At 41.8% G+C, this 15424-nt stretch overlaps 1 protein-coding gene across 2 annotated transcripts in view; it reads left to right on the top strand.

Moving 5' to 3' along the window:
* NUP188 (nucleoporin 188) overlaps window positions 1-15424 on the top strand; it is a 45921-nt gene that overhangs the window by 4592 nt on the left and 25905 nt on the right. For both annotated transcript variants that reach the window (XM_024192993.1, XM_024192995.1), the window contains exons 4-20: window positions 1325-1409; window positions 2366-2446; window positions 2876-2920; window positions 3660-3752; window positions 3874-3993; window positions 4680-4891; window positions 5419-5533; window positions 6332-6532; window positions 7699-7788; window positions 9423-9488; window positions 11612-11731; window positions 12568-12694; window positions 12854-13009; window positions 13685-13811; window positions 14275-14362; window positions 14456-14532; window positions 15027-15141. In XM_024192993.1, the coding sequence (XP_024048761.1) occupies window positions 1325-1409; window positions 2366-2446; window positions 2876-2920; window positions 3660-3752; window positions 3874-3993; window positions 4680-4891; window positions 5419-5533; window positions 6332-6532; window positions 7699-7788; window positions 9423-9488; window positions 11612-11731; window positions 12568-12694; window positions 12854-13009; window positions 13685-13811; window positions 14275-14362; window positions 14456-14532; window positions 15027-15141 (1918 nt within the window). The remainder of the gene's footprint in view (window positions 1-1324; window positions 1410-2365; window positions 2447-2875; window positions 2921-3659; window positions 3753-3873; window positions 3994-4679; window positions 4892-5418; window positions 5534-6331; window positions 6533-7698; window positions 7789-9422; window positions 9489-11611; window positions 11732-12567; window positions 12695-12853; window positions 13010-13684; window positions 13812-14274; window positions 14363-14455; window positions 14533-15026; window positions 15142-15424) is intronic.

Here is a 15424-nt window from a genome sequence, read left to right on the forward strand (position 1 = left end):
GGAATTCAATTGTGTTCTCAATAATCCATCTCAGGGTGAAAATAGTGTCTGTGCATGAGCTCTCTTGTCTAAATCCAGATTGTTGTTCACGTAGGATGGTATCCATCTTTCCTTTCATTATGTTCAGGAGGACTGCTGCTAATACTTTTCCTATGACAGATAGAAGTGTTACTCCCCTCCAATTTGAACAATTGTTTAGATCACCTTTCTTTGGTAACTTGATTAGGATACTGAGGGTCCATTCTTCCAGCAGTTTCTCCTCTGTCCATATTTTGTTGCACAGCAAACAGATGACTGATTCCACGTCTTCGCCTCCATATTTAAGCATTTCAGGATGAATGCTGTCCAACCCAGGTGCCTTGTTGTTTTTCAGCTTCTGCAATGCTTTTTTTAGTAATGGAGCAGATAGGTTTGAGATACAATGCAAAGAAATGTAAAGTCATGTTTATGGGGACTACCGGGATAGAAATCAAAATTGAAGAAGAGAAACTGGAGAAGGTGAACAATTTTATGTATCTTGGAAGTACCATCAGCCAAGATGGTACTTTTTCCGAGGAAGGAAGAAGAAGAATCGGGAAGGCAAACCCTGCATTTGGAAGACTCAAAAACATCTGGCAACTCATAAACATCTCCCTCAAGACAAAACTGAATGTGTACAAAGCAATTGTTATCACCATCACAACATATAGCAGTGAAACATGGCAACTTACCAAGAAAGATATGCAAAAGCTGGATGTTTTTCATCACAAATGTCTGAGAAGAATATTGGGAATAACATAGAGAGATAGGAAGATGAATGAAGAAGTGAAAAAAATTACTGGACAAGGCACCCTCTCACAAATAATCTACAAAAGAAGACATCAGTGGCTGGGACATGTGCTGAGAATGGAAAAAGAACGCTTGCCAAATACTGCCCTTGAATGGAAACCAGAAAATGCAAGAAGAAAGAGAGGAAGAGGGTGAGTAACATGGAAAGTAACAGTTCTGAACGACATCAAGCACCTCAACATGAAATGGGACGATTTGGAGAGAAGGGCAGTTGACAGACAAGGATGGCAAATGCGGGTAGCCCAATGTGCAGCAAAGCATGGGGTGGTCTAAGGTCTAACTGTACCTTGCATTGCACATGAAGTGAACTGTGCCAAACAAGTCCTGCATTGAAGTTACAGTATGTATATTAAATATAGAAAAGCCAGAACAATCACTGAAAAGTCTGATTTTTAAACCGACAAAAGCCAGGGATTTTGGAATTAAGCCTTTTTGTTTTGCCTCTTTGTGTCTTTAGTGCATTTTCATGACTAAAAGGGTTTTCTTCTTTCTTTAGTGCAAGTTCAGCCGAAAAAGTAAAAGCTGATAAAGATGTGGCTGCTCCACTGAAGGAACTGGGCCTGAGGATCAGCAAGTTTTTGGTGAGCAGAGGTCCTAGGCAGTTTAATTCTTGCCCTCACACTTGGAATGCACAGCCAGAGACCTGGGTTTGTGCTTTCTGTTCTTAATGTAGTGTATCTTATCTCTGAAGAAGATAACTGAAGTGTAATCTTTTCTAATTTATCACCTGCTACCTGGATAAAGAGTTACTTTCTCTATGCTGAGACTTTTGCCTACAGTTTTTCTTCTCCAGTTCCCTACTGGACACATACTTTTTTCTGCAGTGAGTTTGTCAGGTCAAGTCATTTCTCACAGGTATTTAACTAAAACAATAAGAGGATCAAATTCTGAAGCTCAGTTAAGTTTAATAAGCTGTTTTAATGTTCAGTAGAAGTGAATTTAAGACTATTTTTGATCCTGATTATTCTAAACTAAGTTATAAGCAAGAACTGAGGCAGTAAGCTAAAATTTTCCAAAGTGACTAGTGACTTTTGGGTTCCTTAATTTTTGGTGCCTAAATTGAGACTACCTAAAAGGCTGTTTTTTTTCAGGAAGTGCTTAGCGCTTGCCATCTGAAAATCGTGCTTTTTTTAAGGCATCTCAAACTGGACACTCAAAATCCCTTGTCATGTTGGAAAATCTTGACTAGTTACCCGCAGAATTGGATTCCTTCCAATCAGAAATAGAACAAGGTGATCAGTTTATGATAGGACCCTTATTTAATTGATCCATTATACTCCTGCTGGAGCTGAACTAGCCACATCTACATTATTTTAAAATGTACATGTTCTGCTTTCCTTTAACAAACAAACAAACAAACTCTACTGACCATAACTGTTAAGAGCCTCAGAGGAAACCAATTTATTGACACTTTTTGGAATAATTTATTCCAAAGGGAAGAGATGCCTGAATATTTGGAGTGACTTTGAACCTTTTGATAAACTTAGCTGCCTTGTCTTATTCCTCTCTGTGTCTGTGTGTCTCTCTCTTGTTTCAGGGGCTGGATGAAGAGCAAAGTGTGCAGTTATTGCAGTGTTATCTTCAAGAGGATTACAGAGGGACCCGGGACTCACTTAAGGTCTGTAGTATGTGCCTGCATCATGCTACTGTCTCTTTTCCTCCTTAACCCCAGTGGTTCATTGACATGGTTGTGCATGATGCTGAAATCCAGATTTGGAAATTATTTTGGAACTTTCCCCCCCTGAATTTCTGATATTCAAGTACATTACAGAAAATGAGGTATCTGGGGTCCAGGTCCAATCTTCTAGTATATCCTGCCTGGTGTGAGTCTGAGATTTATCTGAACTCTTAGCCATAGGAATGTACTGACAGGTGTCTGAGAGAGAGGGGTAGGGATGAAAGGAGTCAGAGGTAAACTCATGCTTGCAAGTGAGAATCTGTGCTCTGTAACGCTGAAATCTGGCCTCTCACAAGAAATGATGTCTTATATGCGACTAGTGTAGGTGCATTAAGGCCACTTCCTTATTCTGTTGTGTTTTGATTGCAGACTGTCCTGCAGGATGAAAGGCAGAGTCAGGCTCTGATGTTGAAGGTCAGTAGTTTTCATTCTTATTTTCATTTTAAAAAGAGGTGTTGGCAATGAACTAATTTTGTTTGCTATTGGTCAGGAAAAGCTGGGAATGGTTGAAGAGCAAATCTGGGGGGATTTTTCTAATTCATTTGTGAAGTAGTAGTAATACCTTGCTCTTTATGTAGCAATTTTCATCAGCAGATCTCAAAATGCTTTACAGAAGAGTGGCTGGCCATAGACTAGAACAGCATGAGCAGTTACTCTGTACAGGGACCTTTTGGCTGTGCTGATTGAAATTGGGCCATGCAGGAATAAGCACTCCTAGGATAGCCACAGCTTTGCATTTATGTGCGCAGTTGTCATCCTAAGAGATGTCTTTGGAAAGGGGACTGAAGATCACACCTATGTAGTTATGGATCCAAGAGGAGAAAGAGATTGAAATCTCATCTCTCCTTCTTTGCTCTGCCTTGTTCCTTTCTTTCTGAGTTAGCAATGGAATGACAGAACCTGTTCTAATATATGAAGGGGGTGTGCGCGCACATGCATAAGAGTGAACTGGATGCTTTTGTCAGATGACTTAAACTATCTAACTGAGTCATGCCATTACGTTGAAGCGTCCATTGTAGGTAGTGCATGGGCAATGTAAGTTTATGAGCATAATCACTGCAGTTTGGTGGGAGGCATCGGAGATGAGATCAGGAGAGGGAAGAGAGAGTTAGACACAGCAGCAAGTGATGCTGATGACGTTGTGTTTTCACAGCTTGCTGACTATTACTATGAAGAAAGAATGTGCATTCTGCGCTGTGTCCTCAACCTACTCACTTATTTTCAGGATGAGAGGCACCCCTACATGGTGAATACTTGAACCTTTTCCTGAATCTGATCTCACTGTTAAATGACACACCGTTTGTCTGTCTCTGCATCTAAAAAGCTTATACATGTGTATGTGTAATGTTTGGGTTATTTTTTGAAAGGCACAATACTCACAGTGTGTTGAGAAGCTGGACAAGGAACTGGTTCCTAATTACCGGAAACAGTTTGAAGATCTATACAAAGCAGAAGCTCCTACATGGGAAACGCATGGAAATCTCATGGTATTTTGAAAATTATCAAAAATTATCCTTTATCAGAGTTGTACGTTTTTTCTTCACTACATTGTTGACTAATTAGTACAAAGTGAATATGCTTAAATGCAATTAACAAGGACATTTCCAGCCTTCTAAGGAATTTAAGGGAATTGTTTCCCTTTGGTAATACTCTGAACACATCTTGTTTCAGCAGCTAGGCTCTGATCTTGAGATCTGACCTCTGATCCCCTTTGTAAAAAGCCCATTGAGCTGTCACTAGACCAGCAGGGTTTTGGAGTGGTACATAATCTGTTTTAAGCAGCCAACTCTGTTTACTCTTAGTAGTGTTTTGTTTAATTTTTAAATAAAACCTGCAGAATTGTGAATCTGAATCATCTGGCATCCTGGCAACTTGGGTAGTGTCTCCTGGGATAGGGTAGGTGTTTTTCCTGTCTTCAGCTCTGTGGGCTGCATAAGGATCACATAATCCCAATATCATTGATTTTTACCTTAATCCCTTAATGCTATATGTTGTGGGATGCACCCACTGCCATTGAGGGGATGACTTTTAAACAGCGTTTCCGGTGTGACGTAAGAGCAGGTTCCCTCACCATTGGAGCAGACCGATTTGCCCCAGCCACTCTCCATTTCAGGTTGCTTCAACTGACATGCTAGTTTAAACGTATAACGGTAGGACTCTCCTCCTTGTACAGACAGAGCGCCAGGTATCCCGCTGGTTTGTGCAGTGCCTCCGCGAGCAATCCATGCTTCTAGAAGTCATCTTCCTTTACTATGCATACTTTGAGATGGCACCTGATGAGCTGCTGACCTTTGCCAGGCTTTTCAAAGAACAGGGATTTGGCTCTAGACAGACCAACAGGCATTTGGTGGATGAAAGCATGGATCACCTGGTGGATCGTATTGGGTAAGTCTTGTGTGTATATATGGGATTAGTGTGCAATTGAACAAATCTCTTGTTCAATACAGAATATAGGTGTATTTTGTGATGGTGCCCTCCAAAATCACTATTTGTGTAAACAATGTTTATCCTTATGACCTTTGGTTTAGTTTATAAAAGATTTCTTCAGATTTGACTGAGACACAGCCAGTGAAAAACCTGCCATGTGGAATGTACCGTGGTAGAAATAGGCTGAGGAAGAGAGGCCATCTTCAAATCAGAATAAATGGCTTTCCTATTTTGTGACTGTTCAGCCAGCAGTAGATAATTTTGAAGACCTAACTTGTCATCTGTTGGCACATCAAGATCCAAGAATTTATGTTCTTTGGATTATTGCTCTTAATTTCACATATTTTTTTCCTTCATCAAGGGAGTAGTAGATAAATGTAAAGCTGATGGACTGTTCCATTATCCAGCCTTTACTTCCCTCTTTCCTACTGAATCTTTAAATTGAGTTTCTTTTTCTTGCTTCCTTCCCCTGACCCCTGCTCCAGCTACTTCAGTGCTCTTATCCTGGTGGAGGGCATGGAAATTGACTCCCTGCATGAGCGTGTGTTGGATGATAGGACGGAGGAACATAAATTTGCCAGTAATGGGCGTATGCACCAGGTAAACCTTCAATAAGTCTCTTGACATTTGTAGTTCCTCTGTAATTAGAGATGGTTGTGGTTGCCCAAGGTAGAGCTGCTGGAGCTCTGTGGGCAGAACTTGTCTGTGAGATTCTGGGCTTGCAGATCGACTGAACTAACATCTACATTACAATATGGGGCAAGTAAGAAGGAAATGAATTATTAATTTCTATTTATCTCATAAGAAAGTGGTTTATCTTCAGGGTTTCCCTGAAGGTTTTAGGGAAGGGTAGGGAGGAGCTAAGAAATGGTCTTAACATGGAAATCAAAATGGGGAGAAATTAAACATCTGTGGTGTCGTATATTTCAAAGGTTTTCAGGGAAGAAAATACGTGGGAGCTAGAAAAGCACAGTGAGGTCATTAAGTTATGGAGGAAACACTGGTGTTGCTTGTGCTCTGACTGATCTTTGCATACCTGACCTGGAATTTCACATTTGTTATAATTTCACTGTGACACTTGTATCAAAACAACAAACTTCAAGTTAAACAAGGGGCTATCCATTATTTTAATTAGAATTGCGTGTCCTTTATTTTTGTGACCCTCTCACCTCCTTCCCCAAAGGGTATGAATCAGCATGACAGAAAAAACATGCTAAGCAGTTTCTTCCTGAAAGTACAACTTGGTCAACTCTATAGATTCTTGTTTTTATACAAGACATTTATCTGCATGAATTAGGAGATTATTAGAGCTACACCTCAGTCAGCTGAATGCTTGCTGGGTCAGGGCTTCTTTCAGCCTGTCTTGATTTCTTTGCTTGTATCCTGTCTTCTGAGCAGGAAATGGACCATCTGCTGCTGACTTTAGGGGACATCTCTCATCATGCCCCTGTGCTCTTGGCCTGGGCTTTGCTCCGTCACACAGTAACCCCAGAGGAGTCGACCAATGCGATCAGGCGAATGGGAAGTACTGCTATCCAGCTGAATATATTCCAGTACCTGACAAAGCTGCTACGATCACTCAGCAGTGGGGGGAAGAATGTAAGTTTCTAGTTGTCATGTTTGTAGGCTCTTCAGGGCGAGGGGGCTCTATGGTATTGGTAGTGTGAAGATGTGGGGGAAGGTAGGTAGGTTAGGCCATTGTTTTTGTAAGTCTAATTCTAGTCCTGAATAGAGTGCATAGTGAAGTGTTGGCCAGTAAGTGACATCAGTGTTGTTGTTTCAGCTCCTTTCTGTGTAGGGTGGAAGTTAAATGAAGTGTTTGTAGGTTTAGAAGGCAAATTAAAAATGTATTTCCCCAAGTTATTCTGTTAGGGACTAGATTTGGCTGGAGAAGGTCCAGATCTGGCCAGTGATTGGAAAATCTGCTCTTTATATATATCTATATATATATATAGATATATATAAAAGAGAGAGATGTATATCTCAGCCTTTCAAGAGCCTTGTGCATTGATGCATCTTGAGTCCCTTCTGTTCTGTGCCTGTGGCACACAATAATTTTGCCTAGTCTCCTAAGGGCTGTGTAATATTTTGGTCTGATTCTGTTTGTTGGGGTTAGTTTGGAGGTAGCTGTGTAGTGTTTAGTGGACTGTGAGAGATGGAAGATCAAAGATGATGATCTTGTGGTCCCTTCTGGCTCTAAACTCTATGACTTTGTGAACGTTTATTACTATCATACTTATCTTGTTTATTAAGTTGACTCCATGGATGCACCAGCAATTGCAGCTTTTGGCTTCTGCCACCATTTCCCACAAACAGTTTCACTAGACAGTGTCGTTTACAAGAACAAACTATTCCAAAGCTCCAGTAGCTGTCAGTCAGCCAGACATTGGTGGAAGAAGAGCCCTCTCATTTTTCTGACCATTGAGTGTTTCTTGATATGATTGTTTTGAAGAGGATTCTGGGCTGAGGGAGGAGGGTGGCTTTTAGACACATTGACTCATAAGAATTTAGGTGGTTTTATGTGGCACTTCACTAACTGCTGCTCCCATTTCTATTGTCTTCCAATAGATACATTGGCTAGCCCGAGGTGGTGATCCCCTCTCTTATATACCTGCAGAAAGGGGCAGTGGCTCAGAGACACATGTCTATGATGTGCTAAGGAAACTGAGGGCTGTTACATATGTTCTGTAATGAACTATGCCCTGGTTCTTGAATAGGGTTTATAGTCTCCACTGTCACTCACTGACCTGTGTTTTGCATTACAGTGTACTGCCAGCACAGCTTGCATGTGTATTTATGGGCTGCTTTCCTTTGTTCTGACCTCGCTGGAATTACATACGTTAGGCAATCAGCAGGTAAGTGTCAAAGGCTCATTGTGTCCGTTATCTTATTTATTATAACCTACCATAACCTAACATTCAAAACTGGCCACCTGTACTCTGGGTGCAAATTCTGTGTTTGGGATTGTATCCACTGCACGATTTAGGTAGACAGTTCTGAAAGTGGGGCCCACTGTGTTTTACTCCAAATGCGTAACACAAACTTTACGGTTCTTCCAACTCTGAAAACTGTCAACATCTCTGCTGGGTACTAATTAAAGATACAGAGTAGTATTTCTTACATTTTGATGGGCCAATGGTTTCAGAGCAAATACTGGAGTATTGGTCAGAAAGAAATGGGGATAAGATATATCATAATGGCACTGAGCTCCTAGGGTATGGAGGACAGTATACTCTATTACTTCCATAGCAGATTTACCATATCCCATGCCAGTCAGTTCATTGGCAGTGAGTTTGGTTTTAGAGAGAGTTGGTGTATATTAGGGTTAAAATGGGCTTGTGTATTTCCTCCTATTTAGCTTAGGGTGTGTAGTTCCAATTCAGGGAATGACTGTTGCCACACTGTTTGGAGTGGCTCACAACCATGAGTGCCTACCTCAGGGCTGAATGTCAAAGCAGGGCAGAGACACCAAACTGGTGGTATGTTCTGAATTAAATTGCACCAGCTCAGTACCAAATGTGAACTCTTGGATCACTATAACAGTCTTACAATGGAGTCACAGACAATCTATCTTGCCACCCAGACAAACGACCTAGTGATATATGGTCACTTACGTCAAAAATCACAAATATCCAAGTTACTCCCAGTCCCAAGAGACCAGTCACTCACTCAGGTCAAGTTGCATTCTAGTTCTCACACCAAAGACAATGCTGGTAGCTAATTCTGTAGTAAACTAACTATATGTTTATTAGCTAAGAAAAGGAAATGCATTATTGAGAGGTTAAAGAAGGTTAAATATATGTTTAGGTGAGCCACAGTCTATAATTCTAAATGGTCATTGAGATGTAATAAACTGCTAGTTTCCCAAAAGTCTTTTCAGGGTACCCAGATTGTCTTTGGATCTCTGCTTTGCATCAGGTACCATTCCCTTTCATAGTCCAAACAGTCCGGAGATCCCGGCTCTTTCCTTGAATCCATACTTATAGCTTCTTCTCACAGAAAAGAAGCTGACAGTGGGCTCTTTCTTTAACTGTGGGAGAGAGACAAGTGCATTTAGAGTCTTTGATCTCTGATCATCACACACAATGACCACTTGCCTTCAAATGCACACGAATTAGTACTTTCCTGCTAAAGTTCTTCATTTGCATTACACAAGGCTTCTTTCTCCTTTAATGGGTTATTTAATTACAGGAGTAATTACAATGTAAATTTAAATGTTTGCTATTACATTATAACGGGATACAGATAAGTGAAAACAATACATGTAACATCCCATAGTTTTCATGAAGTGTAAACACCAATCACTTTAATCTGCACTAATACACAAGTGAATTGGCCTGGGAGTTTGGCATGAGATAGCACTTGGTCTGCCAGCGTCACAAATGTTACTGTATTGAACCCTGGATTCCAAGGGAGGTGACAAGACTTGATTTGGAAGGAAACTATCCTAAAGTAATTTTCATTTCTCCCAACGCCCTTTCCTTTGAAGGACATCATTGATGCAGCCTGTGAAGTTCTAGCAGCTTCCAGCATTCCACAGCTCTTCTGGAGGACGGTGAGTACTTTGGGACTTCTTTGGCCTTTCCTGCTTGCTGTCATACCTTGCTGAAATATGCTCTTTTAAGAAAGAAATGGGGTGTTCATATTCCCTGTGACGGGTTGGATCACAGAAACCCCCTTTGGGACTGCCACCTGGTGTGCTGAGACTACCCCTGAGCCCGCTTTCTCTGCCAGCTTGGGGGTTCAGTGCCCTGCCTGGTTTGAGCCAGACCCACTAGCCTGCTATAAACCCAGACCCAAGTCTGAACCACATCCCCCAAAAGCTGCAGGTTTAGCTGAAAACAGCTTAAGAAGTGTTCCTGTCTCCAACACCCAGATGCTCAGTTCCCAATGGAGTCCAAACCCCAAATAAATCTGTTTTACCCTGTATAAAGCTTATACAGGATAAACTCATAAATTGTTCGCCCTCTATACCACTGATAGAGAGAGATGCACAGCTGTTTGCCCCCCCAGGTATTAATACATACTCTGGGTTAATAAGTAAAAAGTGATTTTATTAAATACAAAAAGTAGGATTTAAGTGGTTCCAGGTGATAAGACAGAACAAAGTGAATTACCAAGCAAAATAAAATAAAACATGCAAGCCTACTTCTAATACAGTAAGAAAGTGATTACAGATGAAAGCTCACCCTCAGAGATGTTCCAGTAAGCTTCTTTTACAGACTAGCCTCCTTCTAGTCTGTGTCCAGCAATCACTTACACCCCTGTGGTTACTGTCCTTTGTTCCAGGTTCTTTCAGGTATCCTTTGGGGGTGGAGAGGCTATCTCTTGAGCCAGCTGAAGACCAAATGGAGGGGTCTCCCAGGGGTTTAAATAGACTTTCTCTTGTGGGTGGACACCCCTCCCTCCCCCTGTGTAGAATCCCAGCTACAAGATGGAGTTTTGGAGTCACATGGGCAAGTCGCATGTCCATGCGTGACTCAGAACTTACAGGTAGCAGCCATTGTTCTCATGCTACCTTGAATGTCCTCAGGTAGACTTCTTGTGTGGATTGGAGCCTTCCAAGATCCATTGTCCGTTGAGTGTTTCTTGATTGGGCACTTAACTTGCAAATTCCTTTCTAAAGAAGCTGCCCAAATGCCTTACTAAGGCTACTTAAAATCAAACAAGTACACAGCCAATATTCATAACTTTGAATACAAAAATGATACATGCATATAAATAGCATGAATATATTCAGTAGATCATAACCTTTGCAGAGATATGTTACATGGCATATGCAGCACAAAACACACTCCAGTTATGTCATATTTACATTCACAAGCATACCTCCACAAAGCATCATGGGGTGCAACGTCACATTCCCCTGGTTGTAGTTTCTAGCAGGGCTTGCAGAGCTAGTTTCCATTTGCGTCTCTTATATGGTTTGCCCTTAGCCCCTCCCCCCCATCCTGTTAAGGTACGGTCTGTGGTTGCATTGTTGATACTGAAACAAGTAGTAATTTACATGGTAACTTAAACCATGGCTGGGATTGTTTAAATGCTAGAACAACATTGTGTGCTGATACTGCTCTTGTCACATAAATGGCTGAGATGTGGTGTCAGAGATTAAAAGTCACCTTCCCTTGCATAAAACCTCTAATTATGCTTCATTACAGATTTGCTCATCCATTTCCATTTCACCTTCCTACATTATACCAGGCACACTCACCCAGGGACATTAACACTAGTTGCCCATCACAGCAAAACTAAGGGCTGGAGTGATGCTTTTGTTCATGATTAATAGTAGGTGTATGTTCCATAGAGATGAAATTAGTGGTCTTTTGAATGGAGCCATTTGCTTAACATTTAACAAACGAAGCAGGAAATAGCGGAACCCAGGCATCTCTCATCACCACCTGGCTCTGATCAGATTTACTGGTAATGATATTTGCTTTGTTAATTTGAGAAGTTTAACTTTCCACTAAGGGTCAATGAATGATACAAATAGTTGTGTTGTTTTTTCTCTAAACCTTTGGATGCTAGGATTTGTAGATGCAACACGAATGTTCCAGCAGCAGGAGCCCTAAGCACATTCCTCGCTAAAGTTGCTTTGCTGCATTGACCCCCCCCAGCAGAAGAATCATGTTGATCATTTTTTGTTTAGTAACAGTTTTTCTTTTGTGTCTCCACGGCCAGGAGCCAACCGCAGGTCTGGGTATTATCCTGGACAGTGTGTGTGGGATGTTCCCACATCTTCTCTCTCCTCTTCTGCAGCTGCTCAAAGCCCTTGTATCAGATAAATCTACTGCAAAAAAGGTATGGAACCTGGCCAGAAATCTGGAAGACAGTTTATATCTGGACAGAAAAGGAACATTGTGTCAGACCCTCTCCCCTTGCTTTGTACACACATCCCATCCTTGATGCCTTGGGTAACAACCATCAACCTTTTGGCCAAAGAGGTCTGGACAAGACTTCCTTCCGAGCCTGCCAGAAGGGTTGCTGTTGCATGATATAGGGCACACACTCTCTCTAGTACTGAACTTGCTGCCTTCATAGCACGGACAATCCTAAGGATCAAGATAATAGGAACTGAACCCAGGTCTCCCATGTGGCACTGTAGAGTAATGTTGCTTGGGCCTCAAATGTATTTTATGCTTTGGAACTACTTCCTGCTCTAATGATTGATATGATGTTCAGGGAGGCTAACGCGAAAAACAAAGTTCTGAGTATAACTCAGTTGCTGTTTTATGATGTGCAATCAGTAGACAAGAGTTCCAAGTAATTTAGACATCAAATAATAAACGGGGGAAGCACAGATTTCATTGCAACTTTATGGGAGCCACTTTGCCAGAACCCAGAGCTGAAGCACTACTCATAGCTTGTGACAATTGCCTTGTGTCAGGATGCTAACTTTTAGTGCTTTACTCATAATTAGTTCCTGTCTTCCTGATTAACTAGTTCAGAGAGGCATTATTTGGGCAATTCCATGGGGACAGGATGGTGGTATTTCTGCTTCAGTAGGAGTTGGCATGTTGGAAGCAGACTATGCATTTCAAGTAACCTTACCTATCCCTAAAAATGGCCTGGCTTAATATAGTTCCTTAGAAAGCTCTAGTTCTCTGGCTGTATTCTGTAGCTCTGTCCGTTTGCAGGTGTACAGTTTCCTGGATAAAATGTCCTTCTACATTGAGTTGTACAAACACAAGCCGCCAGATGTGATCTCTCATGAAGATGGCACCCTTTGGAGAAGGCAGGTGCCAAAGCTTCTCTATCCCCTGGGTAAGGAATTCTGGTGGGGTCGTTCACCCTTGGAACACTTTCAGATCTAGTTTTTTATGAACCAAATTGCTTACAGGTTTTAATTGTGAAGACTGGATTCTGATCACATTCTGAAGCTTCTGACTTTGTTTTTTTCACCTTTTCCTCCCCCTCCCTTAGGGCTGGGCCAGACAAACCTACGAATACCTCAGGGAACAGTGGGCCAGGTGATGCTGGATGACCGGGCATATTTAGTACGATGGGAATATTCCTACAGCAGCTGGACATTGTTCACCTGTGAAATTGAGATGCTGCTCCATGTTGTATCGACTGCAGGTGAGGCAAGAGGGGAATTGGGGTGGATGTTGTCGGGGAGAGAGGAGTGTGACGTATTAGTAACATTAACATAAGATGAAAAAAATCAAGAGTAATTTCAGTGGGATTGGGACAGGTCCTAGGCACATTCTCCACTTCCATTGGAACAGCCTGTCGCTGTTCCAGAAGGGCATTGTGGCTGAGTCTAGCACCATATTGGGGATTGTGACAAGGGGAAGGAAGCAAATACTAGAGAAGAGGAGTGAGGTGGAAGAAAGGAGAGAAAGAAAGTAGGAGAGAGAGGAGAGAGTCAAATACAGCAGGAGGTGGAAAGGTTTCGTTTTTTGTATTATGCTGCCTCCATAAAAGATCAGGAGGTGGTAAGTGCTTATAGGGAGCTGGGCAAAATTTAAGATGAGAGAAAATATGAGCAGGAGCCTTTTAAAATATCCCGCCCACCCTCATATTTCTGTCTTTGGTCATTTGAGGGACATGGTCCCAGTTTAATCATATTCTGTATTGCACCTGGAAAGTAGATGTTCCCTTCATTAGAGATGTGGAGTAATCTGAGAAGTAACTTACTGAAGGTTAGGACCTCTCTTGTAGAGAGCGTAGTAGATCATCCAAGGAGTGGAGAGAGAGAGTGATGCTGCTTATGCATCTCTCCAGATTGTAATACTAGTTTTCTTTATCCAGATGTGATTCAGCACTGCCAGAGGGTGAAGCCAGTCATTGACCTGGTTCACAAGGTCATCAGCACCGATGTGTCAATAGCAGATTGTCTTCTGCCAATCACATCACGGATCTACATGCTGTTACAGAGGTAAGTAGCTGACTAGCAGTGACAGTTAAGGCACCCCTGAAGTTGCCAGAAATGGGGAAAATGGTCAACAACAAATTTTACCAAAGACTATTTAGGAAGTCTGTCGCAGAGCTGGGATTAGAATTCTGGAGTTCCTGCCTTCATGTCCTGTGCTTAGACCACTAGACCACCTTGCCTACACACAACCGTTGTATTGCTTTAACTATTATGATATAACAGTACAGCTCTCTCTAATGTGAATGCAATTGTATCTGTATAAATGCACCTGGTATAACTATCCCTGAAGGAAGGAGAATACGCTTTACCAGTATAAGGCACTTATATAACTGTGTCTACACTATGGGTTGTACAGAGTTAACTATTTCAGCAGAGAAATCACAACCTCTCTATACCAGTCAAAAAACTGTGTAGACCTGGCCTAAGTTGTAAAGATTTTATATATAATACTCTGGGTTTTTCCTAGGTTAACAAGTGTGATCTCTCCCCCAGTGGATGTTATTGCTTCTTGTGTCAATTGTTTGACTGTATTGGCTGCCCGCATGCCAGCTAAGGTGAGGGGATACCTTCTGATTTTCCTGAAATGGAATAGTCTGCGCGTGTGTATATATAAGGAGGTATATTTATACTGCTCTCTCCTCTTCTAGGTCTGGACTGATCTTCACCACACAGGGTTCTTACCATTTATTGCCAATCCAGTTTCCAGTATGAGTCACATGATTAGGTAATTCAGTTTTCTCTTGTGCCTTTGCTTCCCATATGAGGTGTAAGTGTTTCACTAGTGTGAATTCCAGACTTTCTAAAATCCAGACACCTAATGTTCCATTCTTACATAGTAAACTGGCAAAATCCTTATTGTAAATTCAGTTCCACTGAATCACATGTGACTGTAAAGTGTTTGAGCTCCTTATATTTTCTATAAGGAGAAAATACTACATTTAGACATACCCTCTGATCATAAACGTGCTTAGCTTTGCAGCAGAAGCAAAATTAATCAGACATATAAAATACAAGATACTGCCCTTAAGAAGTGTAATACTTCTTAAGTGCAAGGGTGATTTGTCCTGAGCTCGGTGAGTCACCTTTTCTCTACTCAGGATCATTCCCCCATGTGTATTAGTTAATGTGATTCCCCTCCCCACTGCACATATGCGCACACTTCTCCGTCATGCTTGGTTCCTATTGTACATACAATGCATGCTTTCGCTCCTTCCACAGTGCTGAGGGAATGAATGCTGGGGGCTATGGAAACCTGTTGATGAGCGTGGAACAGCCTCAGGGCGAGTATGGTGTCACCATCTCCTTCCTACACTTGGTCACAACTCTTGTCCGTGTAAGTGTTTCTGCCGTGCTCCTACATTTTCAGGCAGCAATAGGTTACTACTAGCTGGTGAGGGTGAAGATGAGGTAAAGGTGTGTACTGAATGTATGAGGTTCCCTTGGGTGGGGCCGCCTCTGGTATCCATTTGACAACATACCCACCTTTTGTGCTGGGGCTCCTGCTTTTCCCATGATTCGGTCTTTCCAACAATCATCTTCAAGTTGCAAATTGCACTCACTCCCTGATCAGGGTGGCAGGAGGGCTCAGTCTCTTCAAAGTCCCATTAACATTGCTC

This window comes from Terrapene carolina, unplaced genomic scaffold, assembly GCF_002925995.2.
Source record: "Terrapene carolina triunguis isolate 2854851 unplaced genomic scaffold, T_m_triunguis-2.0 Scaffold238, whole genome shotgun sequence".
Classification (NCBI taxonomy): Eukaryota; Metazoa; Chordata; order Testudines; family Emydidae; genus Terrapene; species Terrapene triunguis.